Source organism: Lactuca virosa, chromosome 2 (genome assembly GCF_052849685.1).
Source record: "Lactuca virosa cultivar CGN04683 chromosome 2, Lactuca_virosa_CGN04683_v6, whole genome shotgun sequence".
NCBI lineage: Eukaryota > Viridiplantae > Streptophyta > Magnoliopsida > Asterales > Asteraceae > Lactuca > Lactuca virosa.
The window spans coordinates 299,264,756-299,290,027 of record NC_136427.1 but is presented as its reverse complement, the minus strand read 5'-3'; the positions used below and the strand labels follow the sequence as shown (position 1 = coordinate 299,290,027).

At 37.0% G+C, this 25,272-nt stretch overlaps 4 protein-coding genes across 4 annotated transcripts; 2 read left to right on the top strand and 2 right to left on the bottom strand.

Moving 5' to 3' along the window:
* Positions 1-723: 723 nt before the first annotated feature.
* On the top strand, positions 724-2,797 carry LOC145161500 (orange protein). The gene is made up of 8 exons (XM_079081038.1): positions 724-1,071; positions 1,272-1,386; positions 1,518-1,634; positions 1,768-1,854; positions 1,941-2,017; positions 2,091-2,218; positions 2,299-2,435; positions 2,546-2,797. The coding sequence occupies exons 1-8, from the start codon at positions 857-859 to the stop codon at positions 2,621-2,623; spliced, it is 954 nt and encodes a 317-aa protein (XP_078937164.1). The 5' UTR covers positions 724-856; the 3' UTR covers positions 2,624-2,797.
* Positions 2,798-3,174: 377 nt separating this feature from the next.
* Positions 3,175-6,422, top strand: LOC145158695 (receptor-like protein EIX1). The gene is made up of 2 exons (XM_079077554.1): positions 3,175-3,816; positions 3,851-6,422. The coding sequence occupies exons 1-2, from the start codon at positions 3,175-3,177 to the stop codon at positions 6,374-6,376; spliced, it is 3,168 nt and encodes a 1,055-aa protein (XP_078933680.1). The 3' UTR covers positions 6,377-6,422.
* A 57-nt stretch (positions 6,423-6,479) lies between these two features.
* Positions 6,480-9,856, bottom strand: LOC145161499 (receptor-like protein EIX2). The gene has a single exon (XM_079081037.1). The coding sequence runs from the start codon at positions 9,832-9,834 to the stop codon at positions 6,583-6,585; it is 3,252 nt and encodes a 1,083-aa protein (XP_078937163.1). The 5' UTR covers positions 9,835-9,856; the 3' UTR covers positions 6,480-6,582.
* A 5,764-nt stretch (positions 9,857-15,620) lies between these two features.
* On the bottom strand, positions 15,621-18,879 carry LOC145161498 (receptor-like protein EIX1). Its single transcript, XM_079081036.1, has one exon. It carries the CDS (start codon positions 18,829-18,831, stop codon positions 15,703-15,705), a length of 3,129 nt encoding a protein of 1,042 aa, XP_078937162.1. The 5' UTR covers positions 18,832-18,879; the 3' UTR covers positions 15,621-15,702.
* Between the last annotated feature and the right edge of the window lie 6,393 nt (positions 18,880-25,272).

Below are 25,272 nucleotides of genomic sequence, written 5' to 3'. Positions count from 1 at the left end.
TACTTGCAAAAGGTAAGAAGCTCGCACATGCTTAAACGATAATTTTAGGTAGGCACAATTATATCCACCTTAAATATTCCTCATAAAATATGAAATGTGTCACAACTGTTTTGGATGATACTTGTATAAAAAAAATCGTTAGGTCCCGTTAGCAATAATAATAATTACTTTAAAATCTGAAAAAAATGGTTATATGGCGAGACATTTTTATTTTACATGTCTCTTTAATGAACAACTCCATTTTTATTCCACGAAAAAAATAAAATAATATTTATAAAAAGATGTAGTTATCAATTAAAATATCCAACATTATCCAGTAAATAATCGAAATAAAATGAAAGATCCATTGTTGGATTTTTGTATTGGAGTCCACATAATTATTCCACCTATCATCATGTGTCCAATAAAAGAAATATGGATTTATGCGATATGACCAACAAACTCCATGGATTTTTAAATATGTGGTTCATCCACTAAATTTGTATTAGGTTCCAAATTTACAAGTCACGAGATGCAAACTTGGGACATCGATGGATTAATCATATATTTAGAAGTACAGGGGTCCGTTGGTTATTTTTATAGAACTGTAAGGTCCTTTATGTAGTTTACACAAAGAAAATAATTAAAGAAAAGAGATAGTGCCCATACACGTGGCAATAAACACACCTTCTTCCATTGAAGATCCGCTGCTCCGGCTATACTACATAAATTGTTCCTCACTCACGATGCTCTATTGTCGCTACCTGAAACCCAACTACACACACTACTGTGTGTGAGAGAGACAACGATAATTCATATAGGAACTTATAGAGACGGAGAAAGGGAAGTGGAGGAAGGCGACTGATAATCGGAGGAGATGGTATACTCGGCTCGACTACTGGATGCTTCATATCCCCTAACGCCGTCGGTTTCCTCTTATACTCCGGCTGCGTATCATAACTCGAGATACTTATGTCGAAACCTAAAATCTACTGTCAGATGGCGATCGAAGGTATCGTCCGATCCAGATGCTTCTATGTTTTCAGCTGCTGCCTCGATTGATGCTGATTCAGCGGAGAAAAACGCGGCAGGGTAATCGTCTATGCTTTCCTTGCATATTAATTGTGCGTTTCGGCCAAAATGACACAATTCTATTTGTGGAGTTAGTAGTTGATTGCAGCTTAGGCTATGTTGTTGCCCTGTTCTCTCAAATTCATTACCTTACAGGCGTAATAAAGTGTGTGCACTACGTAATATTGCTTTGAATCATATGGTATAATTTACTGATGCAGGTTCTGTATAATCGAAGGACCTGAAACAGTTCAGGACTTTGATAAAATGGATATACAAGAAATTCAAGATAATATTAGAAGTCGTCGGAATAAAATATTTTTACACATGGAGGAGGTGAGCAAGTTTCTCAGAATTTTCATCTGTAATATTGCGTGAGTTATCTAATTGCGTTATGCTCTAGTTTTGTAAGATGATTGATGCTCACTTGAACATTGGTGGGAATTGGGATCGTATACTTTTCTCAGGTCCGCCGGCTAAGGATACAACAGAGAATAAAAAGTGCCGAACTTGGAATCTCAGATGAAGAACAAGATGGCGAGCTTCCAAATTTTCCTTCCTTCATCCCCTTCTTGCCTCCTCTGGTATATTTCATTGACTATCCACACCAGATAATGATATCCTTATGCATTTAGACATATAGGAAACTTGGTTATTGATTTCATCTTAGTTTTCTGTTTTCTTCATGTGGCAACTAAGAGTTTTCTATCTTTGCAGACCTCAGCAAATCTCAAACAATACTATGCCAGCTGTTTTTCTCTAATTTCTGGAATTATTATTTTTGGAGGTCTCCTTGCACCTACAGTAGGTTTCTTTTCCATATATACTACAAAAAATCAACACATGTACTATGCAGCTTTTCTTAAAAACTTTATGAATTATGATCTCAGTTGGAGCTGAAATTGGGAATAGGAGGGACATCATATGCAGATTTCATTTCTAGCATGCATCTTCCTATGCAGTTGAGGTATAAATTAATAAAATCATGCAATTCATTAAAATTAAATCCGATTGTTTATCATTTTGATGCACAAATTCAGTGATGTTGATCCGATTGTGGCATCATTCTCTGGAGGAGCAGTTGGTGTGATTTCAGCTTTGATGGTGGTTGAAATAAACAATGTAAAACAACAAGAGCATAAAAGATGCAAGTATTGTCTAGGAACAGGTAATAACAACAAATAAGCAAGTTTGAATCTGATTTGTTATAACAAGTTAACAAGTGAAGTTATTGATGATGTGATGCAGGGTATCTGGCTTGTGCTAGGTGTGCTAGCACAGGGGCAATTGTTCTAATTGATCCCGTTGCATCTGCTAACGGTGGTAATCAACCGCTATCACCACCTAAAACAGAAAGATGTTCCAACTGCTCGGGTGCAGGAAAAGTAAGTTGAATGTTGTGAAATTTGTTTTTTTGGAATGTAAGGGTAAAATGGTCATTTAGTCTTTTATTTAGATTTAGATTATATGAGTGTGAGTTGATTTCATTTTGCAGGTTATGTGCCCAACTTGTCTTTGTACAGGAATGGCTATGGCGAGTGAGCATGATCCACGCATTGACCCGTTTGATTAAAATCAAATCATGCTTGTAACATAGTAATTTGATAGTTCTTACTTTACATAAGGCAGATGAAATCAATCCTTCCTTGTGGTCAGTAGTTTGTATTTGTATTGTACAACTCTTTAAATACATTCTTGCATGAGTTTTGTACTTTATTATATACGACTGTTGTATTTTTATTTTGAATTACAAGGCTCAAGTGTTTACATTCTGCAATGATTCCCTCCTCGTTCTAGTAGAGTCGGGTCAGTTTAAAGTGATGCAGAAAATATCCTTTGATGCTGTGATTTGCACCAATCACTCTGGGGGTCTCTTTCCCGTTTTATAAAAAGTTAGTTTATCTCTTATTATAATATATATATGTCAAATCAAACATTTAATTTTCAAGAAGAAAGTATAAAAGAGTATACGACACTGTCAAACACGAGATAAGAAATGGATCACAGTAGAATAGACTTTGACTTTTCAAGTAAACGCTAACAGAATGCATGATGCCAATTATGTCCCTCTTAACATAAAGTGACTAATATTATTATCATCTTCATTCTTCATCATCAATCAATATGCGTATTGGTTTTTCATTTCCACATTTCTCTTCCTTACTTGTTGTTGTTGTTGTACTTGTGGCTTTATTTCCTTTATGCACGTCGTCCAGTAATGATGTGTTATGCAAGGATGATGAGAGACAAACCCTTCTAGAGTTCAAACACGGACTCATAGATGAAACAGATCGACTTGCTTCATGGGTTGGTGAGAAGACCGATTGCTGCACTTGGACTGGGATTGTTTGTGATAACTCTACTGGTCATGTACAAAAGATTCATCTTTCTAATCATTGTTATACTGATGATTATAGCACATCCAAAGAATACGAAGAATGCTTCAATCAAAGACTAAGAGGGAATTTAAGCCCATCCCTGCTGCATCTGAAGCACCTCAAACATCTGGACTCGAGCAGCAATAATTTCGGAGGAATCCAAATTCCTAGCTTTATGGGTTCTTTTAAAAACATGAGATATCTTAACCTGTCGCGCTCTGGATTTGGTGGAAGTATCCCCCCTCAGCTAGGGAATCTATCTGAATTGCGCATCCTCTCTCTTGGAAGTTTTTACAATGCTATATTTGAGCGTGAGTTAACTAGCATGAGTAATCATATGCATTGGTTGTCAAGCCTCCATGGGTTGCATCACCTGGATATGAGTGGTGTAGACTTAGGCAAAGTAACTGATTTGGGTTCAGGTGATTAACACTCTCCCTTCTTTGGTCGAACTACATATGTCTCATAGTAATCTCTCACATACACATATAGATATATATCCCGATGTTGCCAGTCTTAATCTCACATCCCTAGCTCACCTCGATCTTTCAGATAACTATTTCATTAACAGTTCCCTACCACAGTGGATTTTCAGTATAACTACTCTAGTTTCACTGGATCTAAGTTGGTGTGGTTTTCATCATTTCTATAATCCTAGCAGTATTGATCTGTTCAGTAATTTGACTTCTGTTGAGTCGCTTCACGTCCCATATAACCCTTTCATGAACTCTTGGTTAGTACTGAAAGGGTTGTCTAGTAATGTAGGTCGTAATCTCATTTCCTTAGATATTAGTTTTTGTGGCGTTTCTAGTTCACTTCTTGATGATGCCCTTCACAACTTGACTTCCCTTCTTAGCCTTGATTTGTCAAAAAATGAACTCACCAAAACAATCCCCAAGTCATTGGCTAATCTTTGCAATTTGAGACATATTAATTTGGAAGGTAACCATTTTTCTAATATTAGTTTAACAAGCGTTCTTGAAAGTTTTTTTGAGTGCAAGCTACCAAGGTTGGAGTCATTATCTGTTGGGTCCTCTGGACTTTCTGGTCAACTGCCATATGAAATCGGACGACTGACATATCTTGTGGATCTCCAACTTGGAGGAAACGGGTTTGTCGGTATGATTCCAGATTCAATCGGGCGACTATCTAGTCTCAGGTCATTAAATCTTCAAAACAATCTTATTTCTGGTCTGATTCCCAACTCGATTGGAAGATTATCATCACTGGAGATGTTAGATCTTTCAGATAACCAACTGAATGGCAGCCTTCCTAATGGACTTGGTCAACTTTCAGAGTTGCTTCTTTTAGCTTTTTCTAACAATTCGTTGACCGGTGGAGTGACAAAATCTCACTTTGCAAAACTAGCAAGACTGAAAATCCTGGTTGGAGCAGGAAACAACTTAACCCTTAGATCACACCTTGCAAACTGGATTCCATCTTTCCAGTTGAAAATCTTGTCTCTAAGTTCTTGGGATTTAGGGCCACAATTTCCATCATGGCTGCAAGTGCACACCCATTTAGTAGGTCTGGAGATAAGCAACACCAGAATTTCATCAACCATCCCTGATTCATTTTTGAGATCATTGCCCGATCTATTCTATCTGGATATGTCACAAAATCATATCCAAGGAATATTTCCCGCTCGTATGATCCCAGCATCAATCCAAGTACTCGATGTGAGTTCTAATGAGTTTGGCGGGTTGTTACCTCAACTCTCAAATGCTTCATCTGCATTGATCCTGGATCTGTCAAATAACTCTTTTTCAGGGTCCTTACATCATTTGTTGTGTCCCAACAGTGAGAAAGTGCTAGCTGTTCTTAATCTGGCAAATAATCATCTATCAGGTATCATTCCTGATTATTGGCACAAATGGCCGAGTTTGTCATTCTTAAACTTGGAGAACAACTATCTGTCTGGTAGGATTCCAACAAGTTTGGGATCTTTATCTTCACTAGGATCATTAAACATGTGCAACAACAAACTCTCTGGAAGATTGCATATGAAGAACTTGACAAACTTGCAAATCCTTCAACTTGCTGGGAATGAACTTGCTGGAACAATTCCGGCATGGTTCGGGAGAGAACTTCCCAACTTGAGAATACTCGATCTCCGATCAAACAATTTTTATGGAGATACAACTCATCAGCTCTGTAATCTTACCTCAATTCAGATCTTGGACCTTGGAGATAACAATCTATCAGGAAATATTCCAAGGTGCTTGAAAAATTTCGGTTTTCTAACCGGGAAAGAAGCCAACTCAAAAGATCAATTTAATTTCTCACCATTTGAAGGTATGGATGCTTTGGGTAGTGCTTCATTGGTGATAAAGGGACGAGAGGACACATACAGCACGATTCTTGGATTAGTGATGGTTCTGGACCTTTCTAGTAACAACTTCTCCGGACAAATCCCCAGTGAGCTAATGGACCTCAAGGCGATACGCTCATTGAATTTATCAAGAAATCAGTTGACAGGAAGAATCCCAGACAAGATTGGAGACTTGAAATTACTTGAATCCTTCGATGTATCTCTCAACTCGCTTTCTGGGGAGCTTCCTTTGAGCTTGTCAACCTTAAGTTTCTTGAGTAACTTCAATGTGTCCTTCAACAATCTGACTGGAAGAGTCCCATCATCCACACAGCTTCAGGGTTTCAGTGAGTCCAGCTTCTTGGGCAACAAACTTTGTGGACATCCACTCACCAAAACTTGTGCAGTTGAACTACTCACCAGAGACCAAGAAGAAGACAAGAATGGGTCACATGGAGCAGATTGGGGATTGATTATTTGCATAGTTTCTGGATTGATTGTTGGTTTTTGGGCTGTGTTGACTCCACTCATACTCAGCACCACATGGAGGATTGCATATTTTGGTTTCTTGAATAAACTGAGGTATATGATTTGTGATGTTATTCGTATCTACTGGTGTACCATGTTTTGTAAGTAATGAAGAATGTAATAAATTTATAATATGTTTCAGTTTCAGTTTGAAAAATAGCAACTTGTATCTTCTTAACAAGCTTGGATCAAGTTTTCTAACAGTTTACCCATAACAGCAACACACTCAACAAATATATTGAGCAATATCATGAAACATACACTTAATTAACGACTAATGGAAACATTATACAGCTTTACTAACATATCATATATTTATATATAATTGTCAGAAAGAGCTTCCAAGGTGGCATGTTTGGGTTTTGAGATAAAGATGCCACAAACCTTATGCCATACTTTATTCAGGAACCCGAAATATGTGGTTCTCCATAGTCTATTCACTGCCAATGGTCCAACCACCACCCAGAATCCAAAGAAGAATCCCACCACCAAACACACTATCAACACCCAATCAACTTCATTTCCTTCATCCCTGTTTTCTTCATCCTTTGTCCCATCAACATGAGCTACTGATCCACATCGATTCTGAAGAGGAGGCCCACAGAGCCTGTTGCCAATGAAGCTGGACTGATTGAAGCTCTGAATCTGAGTGCTTGTTGGGATTCTTCCTGTCAAACTGTTGTAAGATACATTTAACCAATTCAAGAAAGTCAAACTCGAGATTCTCCAAGGAATTCCACCCTCAAGCAAGTTGGAAGACAAATCCAGAGATTCAAGCAATCGCATGCCTCCAACATTCTCTGGAATCCCTCCTCTCAACTGATTTCCAGAAAGATTCAAATAACGCAATCCCACAAGCTCCATTAACTCATCAGGAATGTTCCCAGAAAATCCGTTTCTTGAAAGATCTAGGGTTGTCACCAAATAAAGAATGGTGCTATATGAACTCTCCCTTCCCTTTGTCACCAATGATGCACTTCCCAGAACTTGATTTTGGTCGAATTCATCATAAAGAATGATAGGAGTTGAGCTTTCTTTTCCAGACATTATGGTGAAGTTGTTGAAACATGTTGGTATGCTCCCGGAAAGATTGTTGTCAGCAAGGTCTAAGATTTGAACTGAAGTGAGATGACAGAGTTCATTAGGAAACTTTCCATCCAACATGTTTGAACGAAGGCTTAGAAGTTTCAACCTTGTAGCTTTTCTCCATTTTGGGGTGAGTGTAATTCCAGTGAATTTGTTATCAGCAAGATCAATGATTAGCAAGCTCCTTGAACTCATCACAGACACAGGTATCTTTCCAGAAAGATTGTTCCTGCGTATGTTTAATGATCTAAGCGAAGGTACTTCTCCCACAGATCTTGGGATTCCACCTGATAACCTATTGTTCTCCAAGTTTAAGACATATAAAGAATCCCAGTTCACCCAACAATCTGGAATAACACCAGAGAGGTTGTTGTTTGCAAGATTAAGAACTTTTAGCTGTCTTGATTCCTGGATCTTTGGACACAAGAATTGCTGTAGAGACCCTGAAAGATGATTCGTTGAAAGATCAAGAAAATCAATGTCGGGTCTGTTGAAAGAACTAGGTAATGGACCATTGAATGAGTTGTCGCTTAGATCTACTACTGCATTTGTAGCAAGGAATTCAAGATCTTGTGTCAGCTTTCCTTGGATTCTATTGTGGGAGATGTTTAAGAATCCTATGCCTGAGAATGTACTCCAAAACCAATCTGGCATGACGTCTGAAATGTTTGTATTTGATATATCCAACTCAGTCAAGTTTCCCTGAAACTGAAGCCATGAAGGAAAACGAGGGCCTAAATTCCAAGACCCAATTCTCAGCACGTCTAGTTGGAAAGAAGGAACCCAATTTTCATCAACACTTGGTTGCAATTGCAGTGTCAATTTGTTGTTCTCACCCCTTAAAGTTTTCAACGATGTAAGATTTGTCAACTGATTTGAGTTGACTGAACCATTCAACAGATTGTTATACACATTCAAAAAAGTCAATCTCGAAAGGTGACCTAAGCTTTCAGGAAGACTTCCGATTAATAGGTTGTTTGAAAGGTCTAACCTATCCAAAAACGAAAGTTTTCCTACTGAATTTGGGATTTGACCAGTGATTGAGTTGGCGTTAAGTATTAACGTCTTCAGATTTGGCAACGTTCCTACAGACTCTGGGATTTGACCGGTTAGAAAGTTGAATCCAAGATCAAAGGTGATCAGATTCTTTAGAACTCCAAGTTTTTCAGGTATATAGCCAACAAGATAATTACCCCAGAATCCTATAGACTCAAGCTTAGATGATTTACATTCGCACAAGTTTTGAAGAAGCTCGGTTATACTTCCATACAAATGGTTAGACTGAAGAGCTATGGACCTTAAGTTACACAGATTAACCAATGAAGTAGGTAACGACTCATTGATTTTATTGTTTGACAAGTCAAGGCTAACAAGGGAACTCATGTTCTGAAGGTCATGGAGGATTGGACGTGTCAGATAGCAACTACTGATATCTAGCGAAACAAGATTTGTTAGGCTCGATACCCCCTTCATCAGTGACGAATGGTTCATAGCATCATTACCAGAAACATGAAGAACCCTAAGGGATGTCAATTTCTGAAAACCAGCACCGAATCTAACTGGGACCAGATTATGGAAGAAACAGTTGGTGAGATCGAGGGAAACGAGGCTAGTTAGGTTGAAGATCCAGAGAGGCATAAAACTGGTATCGAAGGTATTGTAGGAAAGATCGAGGATGGAAAGTGATGTAAAATTAACAGTATTTATGTGACGAGGGATTTGTGGAAGTGAACAGGAAGACAAACGTAATTCTAACAAAGAAGGAAGAGTGTTCATCACCTGTAGCCACTCATCTTCACTGCTGAGATCATATCCTGTCAAATCAAGGTGCTGCAACATACGAAGAGGAGACAGCCACTTTAGATTCTTCAAAGGAAAATTGCTCTGCCATAACCCGAATCTGAGATCAAGAACACGCAACATGGTCAGATTCCCTAGATTGTGAGGGATCTGTCCATCGAATTGAGACATTGAGAGATTAAGATATCTGAGACTCCTCATGGACGCAATGAAACCAGGAATTGGGATCCCTCCAAAATCATTGCAGCTTAAGTCCAAGTAGTTAAGCTGCTTCAACGACAGCAAGGAAGGATTTATATTCCCACCCAACATCTGTTTCGATGCTGCATCGAGTTCAGCATCAGTGTCATAAGAACCGTGACAATGACCATGGAGCCCATCAGCAGGCCCACCAAGGTGAATCTCTTGGACGTGACCCGTAATGTTATTGCAAACCACACCAGCCCATTTGCAGCAGTCATTGTTGTTGCCGGTACTCCAAGAAGAGAGCCTGTTGGCAGCATCTATCAGATCAGTTTTGAACTGCAGAAGAGCTACTCTCTCACTCTCGATGCATAGAAGATCATTAGAGTCTTCACTGCATAGGCAACAACAGCATAGTGCTAAAACAATCAGAAACTGAAGGAGACGAGAAGAAGAAGCAGAAGAAAGAAGTAAGAAAGATTTCATATCAGTATGCATGCAACGGAAATATGCAATCGCTGACTTATGGTAAGTGAATGCATGTAGTTCAGTTAGATGGTTATATATACATTCAAATTCAGCGAAGGAAGAGAATTAATTGGCCGTGAATCTTTTTTCAAGTCTTGCATCCACACTGATTGTGTATTTTCCATCTCAAACTCCGTACGTACCCCACTTGAGGAAGTGACATAAAGTTAGTCTACGAGGTCGACTAGCTAGGTAGCCCTATATATGACCAAAAATGAAAAATGGGTCCTCCATCTCATTTCATGATTATGCATGCATAGTTGCATACTGATGAACTCGTATCATATTACTCCTCAATGGGATGGTCCACGAAGTCATTCTCCATCTTATCTATTTGTTGGAGAGCGAGGGCATGTAGTACTACTTACTCTGTAGGCTGATAGACAAAAAAGGTTGGAATTAAAATTAGGAATCAACATTCAACGGTGGAATACTTTTGGAAATGGACAAAAGGTTTGACAAGCAGCAGGAGTCGACGGGTGGATGACAAAGTCTAAGGTATCATCGGATGATTTTATACTTTTGGCCTAAAAAGGTCCACTACAATTAATTTGTTTCCATAAGAAAATATATAAGGTTTTTTTTTTTTTTTAGAATGTGCTTAGAATGTGACGTGCAATTTTTTTATTTGAGACTTATTTATTTTTAACAAGAAATATATATAAGGAGTTTTTGGAAATAATTAGAATCTGCCAATTGCATTTTGAGGATTAGAAATCCGATTCAATTGAAACTTGCCACGTACGCATTTATTTAAAAAGAAACAATATATGACAGATTGAATATTTTCTGTTTGAATTGTGAATATAAATTTTTAATGAAAAATTACAAATTGTTTTTTATTCATTTTTGTTCAGATTGTTTATTAAGATACTTATAACAATATTTAAAAGGTTTTCTTCAGAAAATTTCTAATATATTGAGAAAATTAATAACAATATCCGAAAATGATTTTTTTAATAGAAAACTCCATAAATAGTGTGTGATATCTCTTGATCAATCAAGACTTAGGTTGGAAATTGATTAGGCGGATCAATCTAAGGGTGTGTAGGGGACGGTTTTGTCCGGTTATTAGACAAAACCGGCTAATCATAACCATTCTAATCAGTTAATGCATTTCGGCAGCCATTAAGTATCGGTTAGTAATGGTTTCGGTTATTGGTTAATATCGATTAATTATAATGGTACAAAAATTACATAAAAAATAGAAAATACATTTCTATAAATAAGAAAAAACAAAAAGTAAATTGTTATAAAAATGAACAACTTAGTTGTAATATTTCATCTATTAAGTTAGACACCTAAAAACCACCATATATGTCCTTCAACTAGGGATATCAAAAAGTCTCATGAGACCCGGCTCCCGTATGAGAGTATTTGTTTAAAAAAATCGAGGTCAGGAGCAGGGTTAACCCATGTTTTAATTTCGGGGACGAGGGTGGGCATTACTGTTCCGAACCCTCCATGGCGGGTGGGTGAAACGGCAACCCAAAATCAATCGGGTTGGGGGAACGGGGACGAGGGCAGAGGAAATCCAGAAATTCGGAGGCGAGGAAGGGGTGGGGAGGCTGGTGATTTTGTGAGCGGGGAAACGAGGAATTTCGGTGGAATGGCGGAGGGTGCAACCCTCGTCCCGTTTGGCCCCTTTGACATCCCTACTTCAAACTCCTTAAAAATTATCAACAAAATTAGTCAAATATATGTTCGTTAAATATTAAACATTATCTTATTGATTTAGAAATACATTTTCTTATTGATGTTAAACATTATCTTATTGATGAAGAACATACATTTTCTTCTTAAATTGTTAATTTCATGGAATTTTTAATCTGGCTTAGACTTTATTTATTTAATATTTATCAATAAGTTACAATTGATATATAATTACATACAAGGTTTCGGTTCGGTTTATAATGGTCTGGTTTCCATATAAAACCATAACTGAACCTTACTTATCGGTTAACAAAAAACAAAACCAAACTATTAGTTTTGAAAATAATTCAGTTATATCAATTAACTCATTTTAATTTGATTTTTTGGTTAGTATGCTTAGCCCTAAATCTCTTGGTTAAAAATCTAAAATTCACCATATCATGGCTTTAAAACCTGTGGAGCATCATTTACACTAAGAAGGAAACTTGAGTGCTACCTCCAATTTGACCATCCAAGAGACTTTTTGGTGCTTTAGCCCTCAAAAGCGAATTTTCTAACGGTGGGATCCATATATTGATTATATTCCCACCACCCCACTAAATTTCTACAAATTAAATTTAATCAAACACTTAATGATGATAAACTCTAAGATACTTCAAAATTATTACAATCATCATAAAGACACCCATTTTATTTATTGAAAAAACTCGTTGAGACAAAGAAAGTTCTATCAATCAAACATCTCAAATATTTGTTATGTTCAAACTTGATCTATACGTTACCGTAATGTAGAATGAAACTAAAAAGGAATATGCTTCAAACTTGTAAAATCGTCGAGATAGAAATAAATCAGATGTAAATAAAAAGAAAACAAAACACAAACCGTGGTGTGGAAATCCTTTGTCGGGAAAACCACAAGGTACACAACTGTATATATTAAAATCAATGATAGGAGAGAAGTTACAAACAATGGGGATGGATAGATTTTAGGATAAACAAATTAAAAATGCTAAGAGCCTATTAGAATGGAATTATCCATTCCATTCATTCTCCAATTTCATCTAAGTTACATTAAGGTGTTGTTTGGTTCGCAGAATGTTGTTGAAGCAATTTGAATTGGAATTGGAAAAGGAATCTGTCAGGAATTTGAATCCAATTCCATATGTTGTTTGGTTGGCAGGAAATGAAATTGGAATTAATTCCAGAATCTGTTTGGTTCGCAGGAAATGGAATTGGAATTCATGTAAAATGATATAATTATCCTTTTTGTATGTTTTGCTTAATTTTACCTTGTTTTCTAACTTATATGTAAAAAACATTATGAAAATTATAAAAACTGTAAAATTTCGGCGGTCGTGGCAGTGGTGGTGGGGGCAATGGCGGTGATGGCGGCGACAATGGTGGGTGGCGGTGGTATTTATTGTGGCGGTGGTAGTGGTAGCGGCGATGGTAGCAACGTTGGTGGTGGTAGTGGTTGCGGCAGTGGTGGTGGGTGATGGCATTGGTAGTGGTGGTGGCGGCGGCAATAATGGTGGTGGTGGTGGTGGTCGGTGGCGGCGACGACGACGGTGGTAACGACGATGATGGTAGTGGTGGTGGCGTCGCAAGCAGTGGCGGTGGGTGGCGGCGACGACGGTGATGGTGGGTGGTGGTGACGGCGGCGGTGGTGGTGGGTGGTGGTCATGGAGGTGGTAGTGGTGGTCGGTGGTGGCAACGGTGGCGGTGGTAGTGGTTGTGGTTGTGGCGACAGCGTTGGTGGTCGGTGGGGCGGCAACGGTGGTGGTGGCGGTGGTGGTGGCGGCGGTGGTGGCGGCGGCGGTGGTGGTGGTGGTCGGTGATAGTGGTGGTAGTGGTGTTGGGTTTTCTGATAAGTACAAGGGGTATTTTTGTAATCTGTCACTTTCCTTGATGAGAAGGAATGTTTTCCATCCAATGTTGGAAGGAATTCACTTTCCTCCATATGGTGGAACGTTTATTTCATTTAGGAATCTTTTTCTCTCCTCTAAGTCTATGGGTGGAAAGTTTAATTCATTTAGGAATTATTTTCTCTCCTCTAAGTCCAACCAAACGCATGAATTCGAGGGAATTGGAATCATTTTCCCTCGAATTTCATTCATTTCCTGCCAACCAAACGCACCCTAAGTAAAAAGAAACACTAATTTAGTTTCATGACTCACCAACAACATTGGCCCCTTGGCAACCCAAATTTAGGGATGACGATGGGATCCCAATCTCATACCCGATTTGAAAATTGTATACCAAACTCCGTTCCGTCTCGTTGGGTACCGGTCGGTAGAAACCCATCGAGTTTGTGGGTATACCATTTATGATATTATCAAGTTCAAATTTACCGATTGGAATTAACTTTCATTACTAAATACCAAGTAAATTAGTATATTAATAAAAGTTATTATGAAACTTTCTATTTATAATATCTCATATAATGTTTTAATATAAATTTGAAATCGTATATTAATAATAAAAGTATAAGTATTATGAAATATAAATGGTTCGGGACGAGTAAATTAGACTGGATACTGGATCGGGTAATCAGACATGTATAACCTTAATACCATAACCATCCTAAACCCTCAATTTTTTTCAAAAATATCTCATACCCGGTCTCATAACCATTTACCCCACCCAAAACATGTCCCAAAAATTTTGAGTTCGGTTTTTCTCATCAAGTTTGTGTAAAAATTGAAAGGTTTAGAATGACAATAACTTGGATAATCTCTTGGATCATGTTTGGAAATCACTTTCTGAAATCTGTAATGCGACCATTATTCATGGGGTTACATGAATGCGGACTTATGGGATAATCCAAGAGATCGAATCAGATTACAAGACCAATATGATTCACAAACACAAAATATCTTCGAGACAATTTGCATGTAGATAGAAGAATATAATTTTCAGCTATTAAACTAGTAACTTGCATGCAACGACCATCTTCCATTTTATACTTGGAAGTTGGCGGTTTGAGGTGGTTATATGAAAAAATAACATTTAATAGTAGTCAGTAAGGAATAACCACTGCCAAAGGCTCTGCCCCTTAGACCCAGCTAGGGGCACTGCCCTTTGGAACCCTATACCCAAGGGCGTTGGCCCCGTACCCCTGTATTTCCGAGTCCGAAAAAGATGAGACATGTATTTACTTTGCATCTTTGATTCTTGTAGGTCAACCAAACATGATTATGAAATGTAATTACTCATTTCATTACCCTATCCATATTATTACTTCGTCTTTCCATTCCATACAACCAAACACATCACGTGGGCTAAAAAAAGGGGACCAACAAACTATATGGACGAAGTGGTCCGAGATTTCAGAATCACCATGCAAACAGTACAGGCACAGGTGGTGGCAACTCTTATGCCACCTCCCATGGCGGGTCTACCTTCGGTTGCAATTATTTTATCGAGAGAAGATGTTCTTAGTAGATCTGCGGCCCTTGGAAGAGGTGCCACCACAAATGGATTCAAAAGGTTTCTTGCATTGACCGAAGCAACAAAAGACGGAAAGACGGACCCTTCTATAAGCTTTTCAATTCCTAATTTCGCCACACGCACATGTTCTTAAGCTTCCAGGTTTGTGTCGATTGTTAGATGGTGCTATGTGAAGATGACACTAGTGTATTTAGGGTTGCGTTTCGTACTTTGCCTATATAATAAGGTTGATAGCTAGGATTTCAATTGTATGATCGTTTTTCAAGCTCAAGTCGCTCCTTATGTGGATGTAGATAGGTCACATTAACCGAACCACGTTAAATGTTGTGTTTATGTGTATAATTTATTCTTGTTTATTCTTGACAGTATCGATATACTTTCGGTGGATTTCTCTTGAGAGCTTGTTGTTCTGCAAGTTTAACGGCTCTAAAGTTGATACCAGAACCAACTCAGAATGTCATCCAAAATCCTCGTACTGACAAGATACAAGATGAACAAATCCATTTAGTTTTGAAGCCGATGAGGAAAATTTGGGCCTACCCTAAACCCCATGAATTCACAATTCGGAGGGTTAAAGGAAACAAGACTCCGAAAACTAGAAATCAAATTAGGTGTCGAGTTAGTACTGAAATTGTTATAAGTTATAAGAAAGATGAGGATCAAAGCAAACCAAGATTAATAGTTAAATTAGGCATGACAGGAGGAAGTTCAGGATACAATAAATGCAAAGAAACATTAACTATGACTAGCAATACAAATATTGAACCACACTTTATGGAGAAAAGAAAAGTAAACACCTCTCCATACTTTACTTGCAATTAATGGAGCAACCATAACCCAAAAACCAATTATAAATCCAAGCACAATGCTGATGATAAATCCCCAGTTCTGTCCATCTGATTCATCATCCTCATTTTGTTCTTCTCCACTTCCTATGCTTGCATCAGGTGGTGCCCCTTTCTTGTTGCATACAACTGTAAGTGGAGGCCCACAAAGTGCATTTTCCTTGAAGCTCGATTCATTTAAGCTTTGAAGCTGAGTACTTGTTGGGATTTCTCCCGTCAGTTTGTTGGAAGACAAGTTCAACCAATTTAAGGCTGACAACCTCGACATGCTCCAAGGAATCCTCCCATCAAGCTGGTTCATGGACAAATCAAGAGATTCAAGTAATGTCATTTCACCAATCTCCTCTGGAATTCTTCCTGTTAATTGATTTCCTGACAAATTCAACCAACGCAAACCTACAAGCCCCATAAGTTCTCGTGGAATGTGTCCAGAAAACTTATTACCTGAAAGATCCAAAGTTGTTACCAGATATAAAATGGTGCTATATTCAAACTCTCTTCCTTTAGTCACCAACAACGCACTGCCAAGAACTTGATCCTGAAATGGCACATCATATAGAACAATTGGACTTGAGCCTTGCCTTCCAGACATGATGCTGAAGTTGTAGAAGCATGTCGGAAGTGTTCCTGATAGATTGTTATGAGCAAGATCCAGGATCTGGATCGATGTGAGACGACATAGTTCATCAGGGATTTCACCTTGCAGCTTGTTTGATCTGAGGCTGAGTAGTTTCAACTTTGTTTCTTCTCCATCTATAAACGATGGTATGCTTCCTATGAATTCATTCTCAGCAAGTTCAATAATCTGTAAGCTTTCAGAATTCAATAGAGATGCAGGTAGTTTTCCAGAGAGCTTGTTGTTGCGGATGTTGAATGATAGAAGGGAAAATAAGTTCCCCACAGATTCTGGAATTTCACCAGAAAACTTATTGTTCTCAAAGTTTACAACTGATAAAGCTTGCCAATTCATCCAACAATCCGGAATAACACCCGACATGTTGTTATTGGCTAGATCAAGAACTTGTAGGGGTCTATCTTTTTCCAAACTTGGACACAAGAACTGCTCAATGGACCCTGAAAGATTATTGTTTGATACATCTAGAAAAACAAAATCAGCTTCACTGAAATTTCCAGGTAATGGACCTTCAAAATAGTTGTCACTTAGATCTACGATTGCATTTGGTGCAAGGATGCTAAGATCTCCTTTCAGAATCCCATGGATACTATTTTGAGATATATTCAAGAAAACAATATCTGAAAACGAGCTCCAAAACCAACTTGGCATGACATCTGAAATTCCTGCCTTGGCTATGTCCAAATCAGTCAAGTTTCCTTGTGACTGAATCCATGAAGGAAAGTGAGGACCTAAACTCCAAGAACCTATTCTCAGGACCTTAAGTTGGAAAGGTGGGACCCAATTTTGGTCTCTTAGTTGTAGCGATAACATGTTTGCTTCTGCCCATATGGTCTTCAATAATGTGAGATTGGCAAAGTGATTTTCCGTTAGAACACCCGTCAATAAATTGTGATGCACACTCATATAATCCAAGTTCCCAAGGTGTCCTATACTTTCAGGTAGACTTCCATTGAAATTGTTGTAAGAAATCTCTAACCAAAACAATGATGTTAAGTTCCCAAGTGAATCGGGTAGAGGACCAGAAAGGGAGTTAACATTAAGCATCAACTCCTTCAAGAATGACAATCTTCCTAAAGAATAAGGAATTGTACCAGAAATGTAATTGAATGCAAGATCAAAAGTGACCAGATTTTGAAGTTGTCCTATTCTCTCTGGAATAGAACCAGAAAGGCGGTTTGCAGAAAAAGCTAAATACTCCAACTTACGTGATTTGCATTCACACAAATTAGTTAAAAGCTCCGATACACTTCCACTGAAATTATTAGATCGGAAGTCAATATAAATCAAGTTGCAAAGGACACCAAATGAGTTTGGCAAAGCCTCCACAATATGATTTTGTGACAAATCGATACTAACAAGAGAAGTCATATTATGAAGGCCACCAAGAACTGGACTTGAAATATCACAGGTACTAACATCTAGCGACACAAGACTTGTTAGGCTCATCAACCCCCTCAAAACATATGGTGAATTCATAAAATCATTTTCAGTAACATGAAGAAATTTTAGATGAGTCAGGTTGTTGAAACCACTAACACTATCAAGAACCGGACCATGGAAAAGGCATCTAGACAAATCCAATGAAACTAGCTTACTTAGACTAAAAATCCACCCAGGCATCAAAGTGTCAAAGAAGTTATAAGAAAGATCAAGAATGGTAAGCGAAGTGAAATTAAGTTTGATTGGGTGACGTGGGATTTGAGAGAGATTACATGAAGACAAGTACAATTCGTTCAATGCTGGAAGGGTGTGGATCGCTTGAAGCCATTCAGACACAGTGTTTAGATCATATCCAGACATGTCGAGGTACTGTAGTAAAGGAAGACCCGACAACCAATCCAAGCTCTTAACAGTAAAATCACTTAGCCATCGTCCAATTCTGAGATCGAGGACAACCAAATTGGACAGATTACCGATTTCATGAGGAACGTCACCTTGGAATTGTGATAGTGAGAGATTCAAGTATCTCAAGTTTATTAGAGAACCTATGAAACTTGGAATTTGAATAGCTTCAAAATCGTTGCAGCTCAAGTCAAGGTACTTAAGTTGCTTCAACGATAGTAAAGAAGGATTTATGGTTCCTCCAAGTCTCTCATTGGATGCTTCTTCAAGATCAGGATCAGGTCCTTGAAGATGAAGCTCTTGGACATGGCCAGTAATGTTATCACAGACGATTCCAGCCCATTGACAACAGTCCATGTTCTTGGCACTGCTCCAAGAAGAGAGGCGGTTGGCACCATCTATCAGATCATTCTTAAACTGCAAAATCGCCAATCTCTCATTCTTAATGCACAAAATTTGTCTCGGGTTTTTGTCATCACACAGACAATTACTACACAATGACGCAACTGATAGAAGCCAAAATAGCCTGAAAGAATTCATATAAAGTGTTTAGGGTTAATTCTGAAAAAGTTTGTGATTATAAAGAATGTTTGCAGGGACCAGATGTTGATTGATATATATATATATATATATATATATATATATATATATATATATATATATATATATATATATATATATACCACTTGCAATGGCATGCAGACTATTGACTATGCTTTGAATCTTATTCAACTTTTGGATATTAAAAAGTAGCAAGAAATAGTGATGTGAAACCTTTGGTTGGAAAGTGACTAGGTGATAATGATACGAGTCATCACATCATTTCCACTAAGAAGGAAACTTCCTTTCACCTATCCCCACTACTCGCCCCTAGATTGACCATAGAAAGACTTTTGCTAAATTTGTAATTTAATGGTGGGAAGTGGGAATTTGGATCTTTGTTCCCACTTGATTCTAGAAAGATTCGTCAAACACGTGAATGATTACAACCCTAACAACCATCACAGCGCCACTCATCTCCGTTCCTTTTAGGAACATGGCTCGTTCATTCACTTGCTCATGAACTCGCAGCTTCGCCAGAAGCTACCAAGGGGGGCCTCGGCCCGGGAAGGGGAGAGTGGCCGAGTGGTCAAAAGCGACATACTGTAAATCTGTTGAAGTCTTTCTACGTAAGTTCGAATCCAGCCTCTCCCATTTGTTTGTTGTAGACTTCAGAGAAGAGAAAAGAGGCATTCGTCAGCGTAGGAAGGCCAACCGGAGAAACATTCACAAATCAGACAAATTATCAATCAAACATCTAAAATATTCTTTGATTAAAAAAAATATTGACTTGTTTACTAATATAGAAAAGCTTACTCGCTATGCAACAGTCGTCAAGAAACTGCATCTTTAGCATTTGTTCCAACGAGTTTTGCTAAAATTTGTGTTGTTTGGAGACTTCTTTGCAAAACTGGGGCTTGTAAAAAAGGGGTAAAGATTTTTTTTTTTTCATATTTAACATTTTATTTTACATAAGTCATAACAGAATATATTTACATCTTTGAGTTTCCATTTTTAATTGTTATTTTAAACTAACTATTACATTCTATCTATAAACTTATTTATTTAAAATATATAGTTATAATTTATCTATAACTTTTTACAAATTGTACCATTGAAAACATTTCACCAATAATATCATATATTATTACAAACATATAAATAACATAAAAGGATACATATTTTTAATGTTAAAAAATATAAACTACAATCACAAATAAAAACATAAACAAAATAAAACATCCATCTTAAACTATTTAAAGATTTCTCTTTATTGACTTCATCAGATTTTACAAAATATTACAGTGAATGTGATATGTGACTACCATTAAGCATTAAAGTAATAAAGTTTTTTTAAAAACAATACAATGTATTTAACAAAATCACAAACCGTAAAAAAATGTTCATACTTCACAACATAAAATTGTACCGTACAACAAGATTTAATAAAGTTTTATAGTTTAGTTTGCAGTTTTGATAATTTATATGGATGCTTGATTTTTTTATTAAAAATTTATTTGTTGATTGTAGTTTATTAATATAAAATATAACATAAAATTAAATTAAAATTTTAAAAAGACAAATAATGTAGATATAATGTATTATGTAAGATAAAATGTTGAAAATGAAAATCTTAAGGGTCGAGAGTATAAAATACACGGAAAACTCGTGTCGTGTCAATCGTGTCGTGTATCGAATTGTCCCGTCTATTTCAGGGTAATTGAAACAACCTCATATTTGCAAAGGAATTCCTAAAAACACGATAATAATAATAATAAGGGTAAATTACACCAATCGTCCGTCGTGCATATCCCGAAAAGCACGTTCAGTCCCTATTTTTAAAAATTAACTCGGACCGTCCCTCGTTTGGTTTAAACTTGCACGATTGATCCCTCGTTAGTTTAAATCTGCACAATTCATCCTTTTCCTCACATAAAATGACTATATTGCCCTTATTGGTTTATTTTGTATTAATAAGAAAAACAAAAAATAAATTTTAATCCTTTATTTTTACATTTATTAATAATTTCTAAACATTTAAACCTATCACCACCACCCCATTTACCAACAAATACCCTAAGTCTTCAATCCCTCTCTTCATCGTCCCTCACCTTCATTTGAAACTAAAATCCGACCACCGGGGATACAACGACCGCCGGAAACCCGCTTGATAGCCACCACGTACCACCACCTCACTTTCCTTGCTCTATTGATGTCAAAAATAACATCACCACCGGCGACTATTGATTTAACACATCCGTCATCGACCTTCTTCCTCCTCCCTCTCTTGATTTTTCCGCTACCAAAATCTCCGCCACATTCCGCCCAATCTTCTCCAGATACTCAGATTTCTGCTCTTCCGTATACCCAATTCCACTGCTAACAAGCACCACTTTCTCCACCATCTTCTCCTCCATATCCGCCATCTAGTACACCACAAACCTCTGTAACTAATTATATACACCAAAATCTATTAAACCCTAATTTCTTCATGCCATCACACACGCACTTCACCTTAAACACCTCTGTAAGCTCCGTCCTTATCGAATACGATTTGGTGAAAAACACCAGATCTGGTATGGTGAAATTTTATGTCAGTAGAGATATCTGCACTATGAATTGCCACTTGAGTTACCTCTGTAGCCATGGATGAGAACAAGGTTTGGTTTGTTCCAGTGGCAGTGGTTTGCCGCTCATGTGTGGTTGTCCTCCCCCTTTTCTTCTTCTCCGATAAGCTTTCTATGTCCCCACTTTAGATCATCTTGCCTTTCTTCTCCGGTGATATGGGTCCCAAATCGACTGGAAATAAAATGCACAGAGGAAAACAAAACATCGGTATATAAGTCGTCCCTCTCTGACCCTTGTGACCTAAACATGTAAAACCTAGTAGCAAGTTGCAGATTAACCCTCGTATCTTCATCGTTTCTGGTTTCAAGTTGTAGATTTGTTAAGTTGCAGGATTTTTGGTTTCAAACAATTGAATTTCTCTTTTTTTATGGTTTCTTTTCCTTTAAGGGATGACGATCGGTGTTGACGGTGATGTCGGTGATTGGTGTTGGTGGTGATGGTGGAGATGAGACAGAATGAAGAAGAATGAGGGAAGAGACAGGTTATGAAGGTGATTAGTTTTAGGGTCCATTTCTTTTCTTAAAGGCAGTAAATAATTATTTTTATAATAAAAAAATCAATAAAAAAATAATAAATAACAAAGAAATATAAAATAAATCAAAAAATAAATAAATAAGGGTAAAATGGTCTTTTTATATGTTGAGGGATTAAGCGTGCAAGAAAAAACACACTGAGGGACGGTCTGAGTTAATTTTTGAAAATAGGGACTGAACGTGCTTTTTGACATATGCACGAGGGACGATTGATGTAAATTACCCTAATAATAATAATAATAATAATAATAATAAATCCTAGTCTAACAACATTGTTTACAATCAACATATACACATTATATAATAACTAACTATAAATAAAGAACATACGCAATATATGATTTGGGGGAATAATTAAAAGAAGACTAAACTGCAAATTTGGTCCCTGTGGTTAGCAAAAATATGTGGATGGAGTCCAAAAAGTTTTCAACTTACACCACTAGTCCAAAATCAGAAACTTTTTGTGGTTTTAGTCCCTCAAAAAGTTGAAAGGACTATTTTGCCCTTTTAATTTCTTTTTATAATTTTTTGTATTTGTTTTAACACCATTTTAATTTAAAAATAATAGAAAAAACAAGAATTGGCCCACCCCACCCTCACCGACTGTACCTATACCCCCTCTCTCTCATCATCTTCTTCCTTACTGCTCCATTTCACACCCTTCTCACGATTTTTTTTAACCAAATTATACTAGTTACAGAGAGGCTTAAACACACCAAAAACATAGAAGCTCAAACACAACGGAAATAGATAAACTCAAACACACATACACACATAATGTGAGAACTTCATCAATGGAGTGTTTGAAGGATTAAAGAGATGGAATCTAGCCTCGAAATACAAATTCGATGAAGATTTGGAACGGAGAAAACGAAACATCAAGGGTGATTACAAATCAAAGAAAACCTAGAACAAAACAATGATGGAGGAGATGTTTCCCGACGGTACCCATCTTCCTCGAGTGACAACCAACAATATTCACAGGAGGAAACACTCCTACAGTTTGACAGTGTTGGTTTATGCTTGGTTGATGAGTTTTTTCAATTTGAAGTCTGATGACAAGAACTTAGTAAAGAATTGAGATAATTGATCCCGTCTTGCACTTAAGGTGAAGAAGACGAAAATGGAGGTAAGGTGTGATACCTTGTCTCCTTCTTACCGGAAATAAGTGTATATATATGTCAATATGTCTATCTGCTGAACTCATCGCCCCTTCTTTGTGGGTTTACATTAAAATCTTTTTTTCTTGGATTCAGTGGGTTTTAATCACTATGTTTGTAAACCCAGTTCAAGAGGTGATTACAATGATCCAAGGGAAAAGGTTGGAAATGCAGGAATAAGAAATTTGTTTTAAGGGTGCGAATAGGATGTTCTTTGATTTGTTTAGTTCAGTTTTTTTTTCTAGGGCTTGATTTTGGATTTTGTTCTTCGTTTTGGGGATGTCTGGAGAAGACAAAGTCCAGAAGGAGTTATGTGTGTGTCTATGTGTGTGTGTGTGTGTGAGAGAGAGAGAGAGAGAGAGAGAGAGAGAGAACAAGGGATACGTTGAAGAGAGAGTGGGGTGGGCCAATTCTTGTTTTTTCTATTATTTTTAAATTAAAAGGGTGTTAAAACAAATACAAAAAATTAGAAAAAGAAATTAAAAGGGCAAAATAGTCCTTTCAACTTTTTGAGGGACTAAAACCACAAAAAGTTTCTGATTTTGGACCAGTGGTGCAAGTTGGAAACTTTTTGGACTCCATCCACATATTTTTGCTAACCACAGGGACCAAATTTGCAGTTTAGTCTTAAAAGAACATACATGAATCCACTAGATCCAATAAATATCATAAACCCGCAATTATGTAACCTCTTCTCTAGATAACACATTCTCATCAAACATTTAGAAGGCAAAATTAAATCATATAAAGTTTAACTTCTTGGTTGTCTCCGCTTTCGAAAATATCAAATATGTCTATCAGATTCTTTATACCAATGATCTTTTAGTATCACTACTGGTCGGTTCTCTAAGGAAGTGATTCTTTATACCAATGATCTTTTAGTATCACTACTGATCGGTTCTTCATTTGAATATGTTCCATCCTACTATCAAACATTAGATTATTTGCTAGATGAAGCATGTCGGAGTTATCTTAATGAATAACATAATCTTTATGTTTCATTCCCAACTCTAACACGAAGTTCTTCAACTAAATAAATTATTTGTTTGTTTCTGCAATAGTCATATAATGTGTTTGTGTAGCTGAAAGAGTAAGGTGTTGTTTGTTTTTTCGAAGCGAAAATTCCTAAAGTCTGCGGACCACATCTGTAACCCTCTGCTAACCAGAAGATGTGGACCAAACGACTGCAGACTTTAATAAGAAGCATGTTTGTTTTTCTTTTATCTCTACATGTTGCTGCAAAGTTAATAATTTTAGTCTTAAAACAAGTTGTTAAACATACGCCTGAACTTATAAACTTATGACTTGCGAATATATCTCAACAATCAATTGAAACATGTTGACCAACTCCTCACAGTAATATAAACAAACAAGAAAATTCTCAACATATCAAAAGGTAATAACTACAAACAAAGAACAAAGATCAAGATAAACAAATATCATTTGTTCCATGAATATGGTTTTTTCACATACGGACGTTCTACAAATTTTAGTTCCCAATTCACCAAAACTATAATCTACTAACCTAATTGTACATAAATTTCATTCATATGGATGATTGATTAGAATCTTGTTTTGATCACCAATAGCAGCTGTGAATGCAACCACAGCTCCACCAAGCTTTACACCACCTGCAACTTTACCATCTTGTTTTGATCTTGTCATGCTCGTCTTTTTCAGCCTCAATTTCATGTTTCAAAATACAAGCCATATCATCCCATTAATAGCAAGGTACTTTCAACCATATTCCTCCTCCTTCTCTTCTATCAACTTTTTTGTTTGATAAATTTAACCTTTAACCAACAAAACACACCAAATTTTACAAATTGATCAATCAACTTTTCTACAAAATAAAATCGATTTCACCAAATTCTGGAAAACGAAAGAGCAACAACAATGTTGATGGAACATATCGATTTCAGCTAAATTAGCACAACAACAACATTTGGAAACAACAATCGATATCAGCAAAATGAAATCGATTTAAACGACATTTGAATGATAAATCAGAAATAAAAAAAATTACCAAGAGGATATATTGATTTCAGAAAAATTACCTGGAGCATAAATCGATTTCAGAAAAACTGATTTCAAGAACAATCAATTTCATAACAAGTTTG

What these genes read in the sequence shown, in the direction of transcription:
- LOC145161500 (XM_079081038.1), top strand. Translation starts at nt 857, where the DNA reads ATGGTATACTCGGCTCGACTACTGGATGCTTCATATCCCCTAACGCCG. An exon ending in GAGGTCTCCTTGCACCTACA is followed by an intron (nt 1,855 to 1,940) that starts GTAGGTTTCTTT and finishes TTATGATCTCAG; the next exon opens with TTGGAGCTGAAATTGGGAAT. An exon ending in CATCTTCCTATGCAGTTGAG is followed by an intron (nt 2,018 to 2,090) that starts GTATAAATTAAT and finishes GCACAAATTCAG; the next exon opens with TGATGTTGATCCGATTGTGG.
- LOC145158695 (XM_079077554.1), top strand. Translation starts at nt 3,175, where the DNA reads ATGCGTATTGGTTTTTCATTTCCACATTTCTCTTCCTTACTTGTTGTT. An exon ending in ATCACCTGGATATGAGTGGT is followed by an intron (nt 3,817 to 3,850) that starts GTAGACTTAGGC and finishes ATTTGGGTTCAG; the next exon opens with GTGATTAACACTCTCCCTTC.
- LOC145161498 (XM_079081036.1), bottom strand. Translation starts at nt 18,831, where the DNA reads ATGAATTCTTTCAGGCTATTTTGGCTTCTATCAGTTGCGTCATTGTGT.
- LOC145161499 (XM_079081037.1), bottom strand. Translation starts at nt 9,834, where the DNA reads ATGCATACTGATATGAAATCTTTCTTACTTCTTTCTTCTGCTTCTTCT.